This window comes from Trichosurus vulpecula, chromosome 2, assembly GCF_011100635.1.
Source record: "Trichosurus vulpecula isolate mTriVul1 chromosome 2, mTriVul1.pri, whole genome shotgun sequence".
Taxonomy (NCBI): Eukaryota; Metazoa; Chordata; class Mammalia; order Diprotodontia; family Phalangeridae; genus Trichosurus; species Trichosurus vulpecula.
In genome coordinates, this window is record NC_050574.1 from 63,894,671 (window position 1) to 63,907,385 (window position 12,715).

A 12,715-nucleotide genomic window follows, 5' to 3' on the forward strand; every position below is an offset into this window, starting at 1 on the left:
TATTTTTAAATGAATTTATATTTTATAATTTATCAGTTAATGTCTAATATTGGTAAATATCAATAGATATTACATTATGAACATTATTAACAATTTTTAAGCACATAAAAGGAGAGGGGGTCCTGAGGCTAAAAAATGTCCCACACCATAAAGTTGAAAAATGTATCAAAGGAGAAACAGAAAACTTATGTGCATCATGAATGTGATGAATGACAAGCGACATTAAAAACAAGAGATCGATTAAGAATGCTTTGCAAATGGAACAGTACTTTATTTACCTAAGGTACTGTAAATCTCAGTAGGGTAGGAGTTGATGGGTACATGGGGGAAGGTGGTCCCTTATTTCAGGTGGAAGAACGGTCAGGTTTCAAAGTGGCCAGTACAGTCAATGAAGAGCTGGCTGACGGAGCCACGTGGGCCAGGCCCCTGCTGAAGAGGAGTTCCCTTGTGTGCTATTGCCACCCCTCACCTCCCTTAACCTGTTTTGCTGAGGGCAAATCTGAAGGGGCAGGCCTTCCCAGGCTAAGGCTACCTTGACCCCTCTCCCATTTGTCATGACACCTGGAACCCCATAGCCAGTTTCACAGGATCATGAATCTAGTGCTGGAAGGGCCCTTAAAAGCTACTTAGTCCAATTTCCTTGTTTTATAGAGGCCCAGAGAGGCTGAGGGCCTCCTAAGATCACAGGTAATATTTGAACCTAGGTTTTCGGACTCTGGATTTAGCGTTTTTTTTTCATGGTTCCACACTGCCTTTATTCCTTTCGATCTGAGAGGCTTGCCCAGAGGAAGGAAGAAGAGATTCTGAAAAGGGGCAGGGGGCAGCCTCAGATACAAAGTTAACTAACTCCTGAAAATTTCTCACCTAGTCCCAACTCAACCTGGGTTAGCAGCCATCCTGATGGCCTGGGGATAATCTGTGCCTTTCTCCCTGCCTCAATTACCCTGGGGTTTGAAGGAAGAGGTCAGGGGGACAGAGCACTGTTTGCATCTGTTAATCCCAATCTCTTCTTAAATCATCTGGCCCAATCCACAACCAAGCAGGACCCCCATCTACAACATTCCTGACAATCCTGCTTCTCTATATAAACATCTCCAGGGATGGCAAACTTGGTATCTCACGAGGTAGCTCATTCCACTTCTGGAAAGCTCTGATGGTTTATAATTGATATTTATATAATACTTTAGAGACATTATCTTATTTGATTTTCAAAACAACTCTGTGAGGTGGGCATAATGGGTATTATGGAATACCTCATTTTACAGAGAAGGAAACTGAGACAGAGAGACAGACTTGTTACACATGATCACCCAGCTGGTGTTAGTAGTGAGATATGAGGCCAGGGCTTCCTGATTCTAAGCCCAGCACTCTACTGACCAAGATAAACTGCCTCTTTCTTTTTGGCACTTTTCCCTAATTATGGGCTCAAAATCTATCTCCATGTTCCTTCTACCTAATTGGTTGTAGTAGAAACAACCCTCTGCGAGCCAAGTGCAAGTTTAATTATTTTAGGGAACAAGCCACTTAGATGCATCTTTCTCCCATTGCCGCCAGGGCCCAATCACTGGGACATTCTTTGCCTTCCCTACCGTCTCCCTTCTGCCAGCACCCTCAGGAACCTCAATGCACTATGTTAATGAACTTCTCAAACACCTTGCTCTCACCATTTCTGGGCTTCCTAACTCCAGTGACCTTCACCCCATCTTCACCCCATTATGCCCACCCATCTGGCATGGCCATACTTTGGATTCTCCATCCTTTGGGAAATGTTCAAGATCTGCTGCTGAGCATGGATTGGAAACTTGTATTCCTGAGGGTGGATTTTCTTAGCTGGAGGGAAAGTACCCATTGGAGCACAGAGTGTTCCTGCAGAAGCTCACAGCAGAAACAGGGTCGTACCCATTTGGCTCAAGTTCAAGCATTCAAAAATTGGACCTAGAGAGAGGAGGGCATTTCCTAGTACATATTTTGTGAAGGAAAGAAAAAAGGATGCCCTCATAGCTCCTGTATAGTAAGTATCCTCGTTGGAGGATGACTCAGAAGTACAGGTCTGACAGGGAGAGGAATACCTGCTCAGCAGCTCTTCAAGGACGTTAATCCTTCAGGGAAAATCCAAACCACAGGCTGGTACTAGGTGTCTCTGGGAGGAACGAGGGACTCTCTACCCGGTATGATTTTTGGCTTAACCTTGGTGGATCTGTTTCCTTATTTGTATATTTAGGGAGTCTGACCTAAGGAAGGTGACCTCTAAAGTCCTATCCACCTTTAGATTTATGATTTTCAACTCACCTAGGTGGCACAGTGTATACCATGCTGGGTTTGAAGTCAGGATGGCTCAAGTTCAAGTGGTGCCACACAAACTTAATTAGTTGTGTGACCCAGGGCAAGTCACTTAACCTCTCAGCCTCAGTTTCCTCATCTGTCAAATGGAGATAATAGCTCTGACGTCACAGGACTGTTGTGAGGATTGAGAGGACATGGAGAGGGCTTTGCAAACCTTAAAGCATTCTATAGATGCTCGCTATTTTTATGACAATAATTCAGAACACAATATATTGTCCTCCCAGCTCTCCCACTGCTTCCCAATCTTGTTTCGCCTCATTATAATCTCCTGATCTTTGCTCCCCAGTTGACCAGGCTCTCAAATCAGTTTTATTTCCATTTCCCTCCCTATCCAGCCTGGGATCCAGAACCAGACCCTTCAACTCGCTCACTACCACCCTCAAATCAGCCCTCTCTTTCCTTCCTCTGTCTTCCCATCCCCAACTTTCTTCTGTTCAAGCTTTGTTCATCCTCAGTCCTGGGCAACAAGTGGTTTGAATTCTCAATTTCCATTCCTGAACTGCCTAAGCATTTTGTCCCCCTGCTCAAGAAGCTTCAGGGGCTCCCTAGTGCCTCAGCCTGGCATGAAAAGCCTTTCACCATCTGGCTGCAGTCTGTTTTTACAGCCTTCATAATCTTTCCCCTCATGCATTTTAGGATCCAGCCAAACTGGTGTCCCTGCTGTTCCCCCACATACCACATTTCACCTCCCATCTCTCCCCTTTTGCCCCGGCTAAACCTCATACCTGGACCACACTCCATTCTCACCTCTGCCTCGTAGATTTCCTAGCATCCTTCAAGGCTCAGCTACCTAACACAAAGCCTTTCCTGGGAGTCATCTCTTTCCTCTGTCCAAAATTACTCTGGAGAGGCTTTGATTAACAAATGCTGGCTGAATGAAATGAGTGACAACTTCATTTATCATCTCTTTCAATTTGTCTCCTGTGGGCTACACACACACACACACACACACACACACACACACACACACACATTTTTCATTTGAAAACAAAACCATACCCACTTTCGTCTGATCCTACTACCCTCTCAAGCAGTATCTTAAATCTCACCTCCCCTTCGTGAACTGCCGGTAAGTTTAAAAAAATCTTTTTGCTCGCTTTCTGTATGTTCTGAACACCCACTCACTCCTCAAACTCAGGCAAGCTGGTTTCCATCTTCAGGAATGACAACCCCATTGTCAAACGCAATGGCTCAGTCTCCATTCCCCATGCCCTCCTGACAGCATTTCTATTCCACCAAACATCCCATCCTTTGTTTGTGACGTCACTTTCTCCTACTTCTCAAATGTCTCTAACTTTTCTGATCTTTCATTTTGGTTCCCTAGACATAGGCTGATTCCTGAACTAATCTAATTTGGCCATGAAACAACTCAAGGCTTGAAATGTGTTGGTCTCTAAATAAATGCTTGTCTGGAAGATGGGGAGTGGCTTTAGGATAGGAGGGCTTAACTTGGGCTCTGTGATTTTTTTTTAAGTATTCTGATAATTATACTTGAGTATAATTGGTTTCCTTTGTAATTTCATGAAGGGATCCATAGGCTTCTCCAGACTGTCACAAAAGGAAAAGGATTAAACCCTAGTCAGGGCAAACGTAAAGAGAAATGAGAGGAAATCCAGCTGATTGTGTTCTGCAAACTGCCATATGCAATGGGCATTTGGATACATGCATCATTCCATCATTCCAGGTTTGGAAGTTTTAGAGGGGAAAATACCACTGGAATTCTTGCAGAAATCTCATTAAAGCTTCATGGAATGCTGGAATCCTATGCTCTGGCTGGAGAAGTGCTTGGATCTTATAAAAGCTTCTCTGACCTTCTTTCCTTTCTACCCCTTCCCCTTGGCTCTTATCTGCTCCTGAGGTTTCCACTATGGAGCTGACTCAAAATCAACATTCCAGCTCTGGTCACCCTCCCATAGTCTTGCCTTACATTCCCAAGGGTCTAATGGGCAGCTCCAGCTGGATGTCTCATCAACACTTCAAACACCAAATGTCCCAAACCAAATTCATCATCTTTCTCCCCAAATCTGCTTCTTTGATTTGACTTTCTAGTTATTAACTTACTTTCCCTCCCATGCCACCTGATAATATTCAGTGTTCTACAAGACCTGTCAATTCTACCTCAGTCTCCGTTCCTTCCCATACCTACTGCCCATACCCCAGTGAGTTCTAACTGTTCTCTTCACCTCCAGTCTAACCAGGCAGCCCTGAGTCTGAGGAGAGAGGCCACAAAGATTATGATGTTATAAAGTCAAGGAAGGTGTTGGGAGATGGAGTAGACCTAGAGACACTCTGCTCTCCCCATCAAGACTGAGGCAGGGAACTCTAATCCCTAACTTTCAACCTATCCATCCTCTTCCAGAGGGTGGACCAGCATCTAGAGGACATATATACTGAGGCCTGACCACCTCTGGCTTCCAGGATTATGTCCTAGCCCTCAGCATATCATATACAGCCCCCATAGGTCATATGCCCACCTTGCTCCTAACCATAAAGCTCAGAGCTGGGTCACGTGGCACCCTCCCCTGCAGGCCAAACTTCTGGTACTTTTAAGACTCTCCATGCTGGGCAGTAAGTGGGGAAAGGCAAAGTGAGATCATGTGGATGCCTCCAAATAGTCAGCACCCTGCTACCCAGCGGGAAAGGACTGCTTCCTGTTTAAGACGCTGGCAATCACACTTTATTAGTGAAGCCCAGGGCTGGTGCCCAGGAGATGGCGTAAAGGCCTCTGTTTCCTGATCTCAGAATCAGGCCCGCCTTGGGGGGCAGCACTGTTCCAGAGAGAGGCTGTGGCAGAGACAGCACGTGGCCAAGGGCTGATACAGGAGATGAAGGGCCTGCTGCACCCTCTACCACTGGTTCATGATGCCCAGTTACTCATCCTCCTGGCTCACTGCATGGTGAAAATCTGCTTTGAGGAAATGAAGGGCTTCATGGAGGCCTCCAGAGCTACCCGGTAATCCTGCAGGGGGACCTCAGAGCAGGTCGGAGCCGTGAGCTGCCCTCGGCGGATGAAGTCACACAGGGTGAGGATCAACTCCTTGAACTTGTCTGTGAGAGGAGGAGAGAGGATGGGGGAAGGGTCATAGGGCTCGGTAATGCAGAGCTAACTGTGTGGGGAAACTGAGGCTGGAAGAAGGGAAGGGGCTGGCTCAGGATCACACAAGTATAGAATAACTGAAGCAGGATCGGAACCCAGGCCCCCTTCTCTAAATCCAGTGCTCCTTCAACTCCCCTATGCTCACATCTTCATCGTTTTCTGTGTCAACTCTGGGGAATCTAGTGTAAAATCAGTACTGTCTTCAAATGACCTTTGAGGAAATTAAGAATTCCTTTAATTTGCCTACCTCTTTACTGTTTTTTTTTTTTAAATCTAGTTTTCCACCTTAAGACATAGCCAATGTGCAAATTTATTTTGTTTTGATTATACTTGTTATAAGGGAGGACTTTTTTTTTTGGTGGGGAGAAAATGGTGGAGGAGCAATTAAGAAGAAAAAAAAGGAAAGCAAAATACATCAATGAAACATGTGAAAACAATCCAGAAGAAAGGGGAAGGAAGTTCAGGAGGGAACAGAGACAAGCAGGGCAGTGAGGGCCATACTGTGTTGGACGCGACAGGCTATTAAAGTCTGAGACCGTCCTGGGACTTTTGGGGTCCAGCTCTGGCTACTTAAAACAACAAGCTGTCGGTCATGTTCACAGTTATGTACGGCAATATCCATGGTTTTTATGTTTCTTAAGTTCACAATAACTTTTAAAGATATTAGCTCATTTGGTTTTGAGACATTGGTCACTTCCTGTACCTCGCCACGTCCACAGTGCCCTTCCCCTAAAGAGAGAAGCAGAAGCAGCTGAGGGGGTGGCAGTTGCCCAGGCTCTTCTGCAGCTGCTGGTCTCCCCCGGCTGGGCCAGGCCCTCCCAGGTTCCAGAGCTGGCCTGCATTTGTGATGTTGGCGTGTCTTCGTCGGCCCCGCTTTCCCTGCAGTTTCAGGAGGGATGTCTCCTCTATGAAGTCCCATCCCTCCCCATCTCCTGAGGGATCTCAAGGGGGAAGAGACAAATAAGACGGAGAGAAAGGACCAGCTGGAGCCCAGCAGGGCTCTTGGGGGAGGCGCCAAAGGCAGCAGTTGCAAGAGGACTTGGGCAAAACAACTTTGACCCTGATGTGGATAGGAAGGCAGCCAAGCAGAGATTCAGGACACAGAGAGGGAAGAGAATAAGCATTTATACAGCACCTACTATGTGCCAGGTACTGGGCTAAGTGCTTCTACAACTATCATCTTATTGGATCCTCACAACCACCCTGGGAGGTAGATGCAATTATCCCCATTTTACAGCTGAGGAAACTGAGGCACACAGATGTTCAGTGACTGGCCCAGGATCACCCAGTCACAAGTGCCTGAGGCCACATTTGAACTCAGGTCTTCCTAGCTCCAGGCCTAGAGCTCCATGCACTGTGGAAGCCCTGAGTTTGCCAGAGGGGGAACGCTACCTGGGCAGCCCCTGCCCCAAAGCCAGCATGTGATAACAGAAGAGAGCCAGATGGTGGTAACAGGCCTGGGTCACACACACCAAGGCTCCACCACCTCAGGCACGTCTGTGCCTCTATGAGTCTCTGTTTCCTCATCTGGAAAATGGGGAGAAGTGTCTGTGAAGTCCTCATACTCCATGCCTTGCAGAGTCACCGGGAAGATCAGCTGAGGGGGCACACGGCGCTCTTTGTCCCCAGGATGGGCACAGTGAATGGAGCTGTTCTCAGCGCCATGCATGACGCCAGGAGCACCGACCGGGTCAGACCACAGGAAAGCAGACCCAGGGAGATCAGGGCAGTATGCCTCCAGCAGAGGAGGGAGGGCAGGAAGGAAGAACTGGGGACCTGGGACCGTGTTGGCAGCTTTCCTGGAGCGCCCAAGGCCCCCCGGCATCTGTTTCCACAGCCCCCAATCTGCTTTCCTCTGTACACTTTTCCCTTGCACTTGGGTTCTTGGGGGCCTTGGGTGCCAGGAAGAGACAGGAGGAGGGTAAGCAAAGGCTAGCTGGGAATGCTTTTCCCTTAGACCTAATGCTTGGGTGTAAGTTCAAGCTCACTTCCTGGGGACCTAATGATCTCAGGTTCTGGTCTAGGATGCTTCCTGTTTGGGTTCATTCTGCTCCTGAAGAATGGAAGGAGTTTTGGTTTTGCATCTCCAGCACCTGGCACAGTGGCTGGCACAGAGGAAACAGGGACGAGGAATGGCACTGTGATTCCCTGATTATAGGGAACTCCCAGGTGAGGAAAGGTCCTCTGCTAAGGCAGGTAATGCCATCTCTGCAATTTCATGGTTTTAAAAAGTTGCCTAGGACAAGGAGATACTGAGTGTTTCCCTCAGGATTACACATTCAGGATGTCAGAAGTGGGACTTGAACCCCGGTCTTCTTGTCTTTAGACCAATTTTCTCTTCTCTATGCGAGGCCTCCTTGTTGGCTGGCACACAGTAGGTACTAAATGTTGACTGAACAACAGAGAAAAAGAGTCATGTTCCCTTGGGTCCAGCAGGCCTCCTTGGGTTTCCCCAGGCACTGTCCAGCCATCTATTATCCCCTTGGCCTTAGCTCGGGTCTTTCACCACTTACCTGTACCGTGGTCTTTCTTCCACTGAGACATCCAGAAGCCCCGGAGCTTGATGTCCTTAAAAATGAATGAGCTCTGTGGACACAGGAAAGGGAGACTGAGCACTCAGAAAAGAACAGAACATTAGAGTGAAAGGTAGAAATTCAGGGGCCTGGTCTGAGGTGTCAGGGAGGGAGCCCATTTCTTCCCTATGGATGGCAAGGAAACCCTGTGCTCACTTACCACTGAGGCTGTGACCGGCTGCTTGGCCATCCCTCCATAGGTCACCATGGTGCCGCCGTGCCTGAAGAATAGCAGAGATAAGGGGCTGGGTGGGGAGAGCCAGAGGGAGGGCCTTCTCTGAGTGTGTCTGCTATGGGGGCAGCTTGGAACAACCCTGGGAGAAACGGACTCCACTCCTGGCTCTCCCACCAAGGAGGTGCGTGACCTCAGCAAGACTCTTTGGGACTCACTTTTCTCTTCTATAAAATGCGGCTCTCCCCAGCTCGGACACTCTATGTTAACATTCTGTGCTCCGTATTCTAAAGTCCCTTCTAGCTCTGACGTTCGATGTCTGAACCACACAATAAAGCATTTGGTTCGTACCCTACAAATGATGCTCTACAAAGTACTTCTTCATTTCTGTCACAGGTTGGCCCTACTGCTGTTGTTGTTCAGTTGGGTCTGACTCTTCATGACCCCATCTGGGGTTCTCTTGGCAAAGACACTGGAGTGATTCACCATTTCCTTCTCCAGCTCATTTTACAGATGAGGAAACTGAGGCAAACAGGGTTAAGTGACTTGCCCAGGGTCACACAGCTAGGAAGTGTCTAAGGCCGGATTTGAGCTCATGAAGAGAACTCTTGCCTCCAGATCCAGCACTCTATCCACGGTGCCACCTTGCTGCCCCAACAGATTGGCTCGGTTTCTCTCAAAGCACACCTCCTCAGACACAAAAACTTGGCTAATCTACAATTCACCAACTTTCCCCACCCCTCTCCAGTTGAAAATTTTCATTTCTTTCAAAGGTTACTTTGCATTTCCTTATCTGTGTACATGTCATATTCCCCAGTAGAATCTAAGCTCTTTGAGGGAAGGGGGAGCACTGTTTTCGTCTTTGCCCACTGACCAGCACAATGATCCTTGTACACAGCAGGCACTTCATGTTTGCTGAATTCAACTAAGTTATTAAGTGCCAACCATGTTGAAGGTGCTGTTGTTATATGGCGTCCAATAATGAATACTTGTTGACTGGTGGATCATCATACACATGAGAGTAGCCAAATATCCCCAGAATCAGGGGTGACACTAAGCTCCATCACTCAACTTCACCTAGACTCCCATTCCTGGTTCTTAGAATCACAGAATGATGCTTTGTCTCAGTGGTACCACCACTGGGATAATATCTCAAGGCAAATATGATAGAAAAAAGAGCCCCGTCCAAGGGAACTGTGAGCAGCAACACTAATAGCAAAAAGCTGGAAATAAGCTAGGTATCCACGGTCTGGAGTGGCTGAACAAATCATTATGGCAGGTTAATATAATGGAATATCATTGGGTCACAAGAAATGACCAATAATTCCAAGAATTATAGGACGACTTATACGAAGTAGAACGGAAAGAAATAACCAAAAGAACAATACGCACTCACAGCTTTGTAGTTAAGCCAACAACAATAAATCCCCATTATGTACAGAGTAAAGGCAAAAGGGACTGAGAAAACGTGAAAACCAGACACAGCTGGTGAACAATGGAAGAACAGTGTATTTCAGTCACTCTGTATAATCACTAGGTGCTGTGGTTTCACCATGCATGGCTATTTTTCTTGTGCTTCTGATAACACATGTGAATATAAATCTATGTGCTAAAAGAACGCAAAATGAAATGTCTTTTTTTTTTTTTTAACAAGAACTCTGGCTCTTTAGCTAAAGACGGACAGGTCTTACAAGGCTGTACATGCATGCCTCTCACAGGAAACACTGAACCCGTGGCTGGATGACTGTCGGGCACGTTACTGAGGTCAATGGGGTGGGAGGTGAATCAGACGACCTCTAAAATGAGGAAATCAGGCCAGGCCAGGGCAACCAGAAAGGGTTGTTCCAGAGATACCTTGCTGGAGTCAGTCAGTCAACCAGACTTTATTAAGTAGTTACTCTGTGTTTGTTGTTATTGTCCAGTCGTGTCTGACTCGCCATGACTCTATTTGGGGTTTTCTTGGCCAATATACTGGAGTGGTTTGCCATTTCCTTCTCCAGCTCAATTTACAGATGAGGAAACTGAGGCAAACAGGGTGCAGTGACTTGTCCAGAGTCCCACAGCTAGATTTGAACTCAGGAAGATGAATCTTCCTAACTCCAAGACTGGCACTCTATCTGCAACACCATCTAGCTGCCGATTATCCTCTGTTAGGCATGGTGCTAGGGAAGGAGTCAGTGTTGTGAAGTGGATATGGCGCAGACCTCGGAGTTAGAGAGCCCTGGGTTTGGATCCTGTCTCAGATGCTCATTTTCTCTGAGTCTGTTTCTTCATCTGTGAAGTGGGGACAATAATACCTACGGTATTTCACTGTTTGGTCGTGAAGATTAGACGAGGGGATGTATACAGGCCTGAAGGCAGCGCACACAAGGCAGGTCTCTCTTTCTGGTCTATGGTTTGCACAGTGCAGGTCTGCCTTCAGCAAAACCCAAGGTTGGTGTACAGTCTATGAATTTCCAAATATCTGGCTCACAGGCTCTTGGTTAGGGATGGAATGTACCTCATAAAGGCTGGTAGAAACATAATTGATAATAAGCAGTCTTGGTTCTAAAGAAGAGATAATGGTCCTTCTCTAGAGGGGCAGCTTGGCACGGTGGGAAGAGACCTTGCTCCGGAGTGAGAGAATTCAGGTTCTTTTGCGCCTCTGGTATCTGCTACCTGTGTGACCCCGGACAAATTACCTACTCTATCTGGGGCTTGGTTTCCTCATTTGTCAAATGAGGGGATGGCGTTGGACTAGTCACTGGTGTCAAACTCAGACAGAAATGGATCTTTGTTGGTGCATACTGACTTAGAAAACCCTTGGGCAGCGAGTTAGACACCTCTGCAGTAGATGGCTGCTGAGGCTCTCAAGGGATCATTCTATGAGCCTGTAAGTCACTTAGCCTCCCAGGGTCTCAGTTGCCTCATCTGCAAAATGAGTGGCTGCATTAGAATGCCTCTGAGATCTTCTCTAGCTCTGGATCAATGATCCTAGGATCCCCGCTTTATGCAAAGTTTCACATACGTTATCAGACATGGCCACTGTATTGGTTATTTTTGCTTGAATGTTTTCTTTGTTACTAGGGAGGGTTCAATTCCAGGGTTGTGTTGTGTTTTGTGTGTGTGTATATGTATGTATGTGTGTGTGTGTGTGTGTGTGTGTGTGTGAGAGAGAGAGAGATTCAGAGAGAATTATGCTATAAGAACAAAATATATATTTTTAAAAACCCTAATTAAAAAAAAATTACTTTCCTGGAGTCATAGAAATCCAATCAAGATGCCATTCAATTGAAAAGGAGGAGGGAGAAGACTGCCAACTCATACTCAAGCTAGATACCATCAAAAGTTGCTGCAATGTTGGAAGACAAGGGCCCGGTAGAGAGGCCAAGTCATTCACAGGAGACCAAACTGAAGAAAGGAACTGTCACAAAACCCATGGACTGACAGGTCCGCCGTCTCTCTCTAAATGCACAAAGCATGTGAGACAAGCAAGATGAACAAGAGATCTTACCACAAAGAGGAAAACAGAACCTCAAAGGTTTTGCTGAGGTTTGGCGGGATGGGACTCATGAATGGAAAATGGCTCTGAAAGCTTACACCTGATGTACAATGAACGGAACAGGGAAAAGGAATGGGGCAACATTTTCTTTTATAAAGATTCAACTAATAAGCATTTATTCTGCCCATCCCTTACCACTTCCCCACTCCAAAACTGGGTGTTGCCTCTATGTATCCCTCCCAGCCACTGGGCAAAATGCCCAACACCTAATGGGCATTTAATGGTTGCCTGCTGAACTGACTGGATGTGTTGGGGCTGCAGCAGCAGGACTCCCGCTTCAGGGGCAGCTGGGAGTGGATGGCTTTGGAGCTTGCTGGTCCCTTCCCACTATAGGAGTCTATGCCTCCATGAGCTTATGAATTGATTTAACCTGTGGCTCTGGCAGATGAACTTAAAGTGAATTAAATGCTTATCATTTGAGGCTGCATTACTCATGTGAGGAAATCCAGGAACAGAGAGGGGAACTAGCATGGCAGAGTGAGGACATTTAGGTGAAGATCAACACAGGTGGAAACAGAAGTGGTTTTGTCATCAGAGTATATCACAGACCACCTGCCCAGAAAGAGGAAGTGGATGAGTAATTTGGGAAGGAGAAGTGAGAGAGGCCAGGGTCATGAAAACCTAGAGAGCAGGGTATCCAGGTGAAGAGGGTGCCCAGTTATGTCAAAGGTTGCAGAAAGGACAAGAAGGATGAGGACTGAGATGTTAGGGATCTGTAGTTGGCCCTGTGTTGTTTACTGTTTTTATTTATGGCTTGGATAAAGGTAAAGATGGCACATCTTTCTAATGTGCACACTGTATACAAAGCTAAGAAGGACAGACAATACACTAGTCATAGACAAGTTTGTATTTTATCCTAGAGGCATCAAGGAGTTCCTAAAACTTTTGGAGCCAGGATTCAAAAAAATCCCAAGAAGCTGGAAGGCTGGGCTGAACTGAATAAGATGCAATTTAATACAGAGGAAAATGAAAGTCTTACACTGGAGTTC

The 12,715-nt window shown here is 46.6% G+C and overlaps 1 protein-coding gene across 3 annotated transcripts in view; it reads right to left on the minus strand.

Moving 5' to 3' along the window:
- The window catches only part of MECR (mitochondrial trans-2-enoyl-CoA reductase), a 46,597-nt gene that overhangs the window by 2,818 nt on the left and 31,064 nt on the right, over positions 1-12,715 (minus strand). The window contains exons 8-10 of one of the 3 annotated variants that reach the window (XM_036744723.1): positions 8,174-8,234; positions 7,954-8,026; positions 248-5,391 (exon numbers count right to left, since the gene is read on the minus strand). In XM_036744723.1, the coding sequence (XP_036600618.1) occupies positions 5,231-5,391; positions 7,954-8,026; positions 8,174-8,234 (295 nt within the window). In that variant the 3' untranslated portion in view covers positions 248-5,230. Of the gene's footprint in view, positions 1-247; positions 5,392-7,746; positions 7,833-7,953; positions 8,027-8,173; positions 8,235-12,715 lie in introns of those variants that run through there. The other 2 variants (XM_036744724.1, XM_036744722.1) reach the window with 2 other exon arrangements.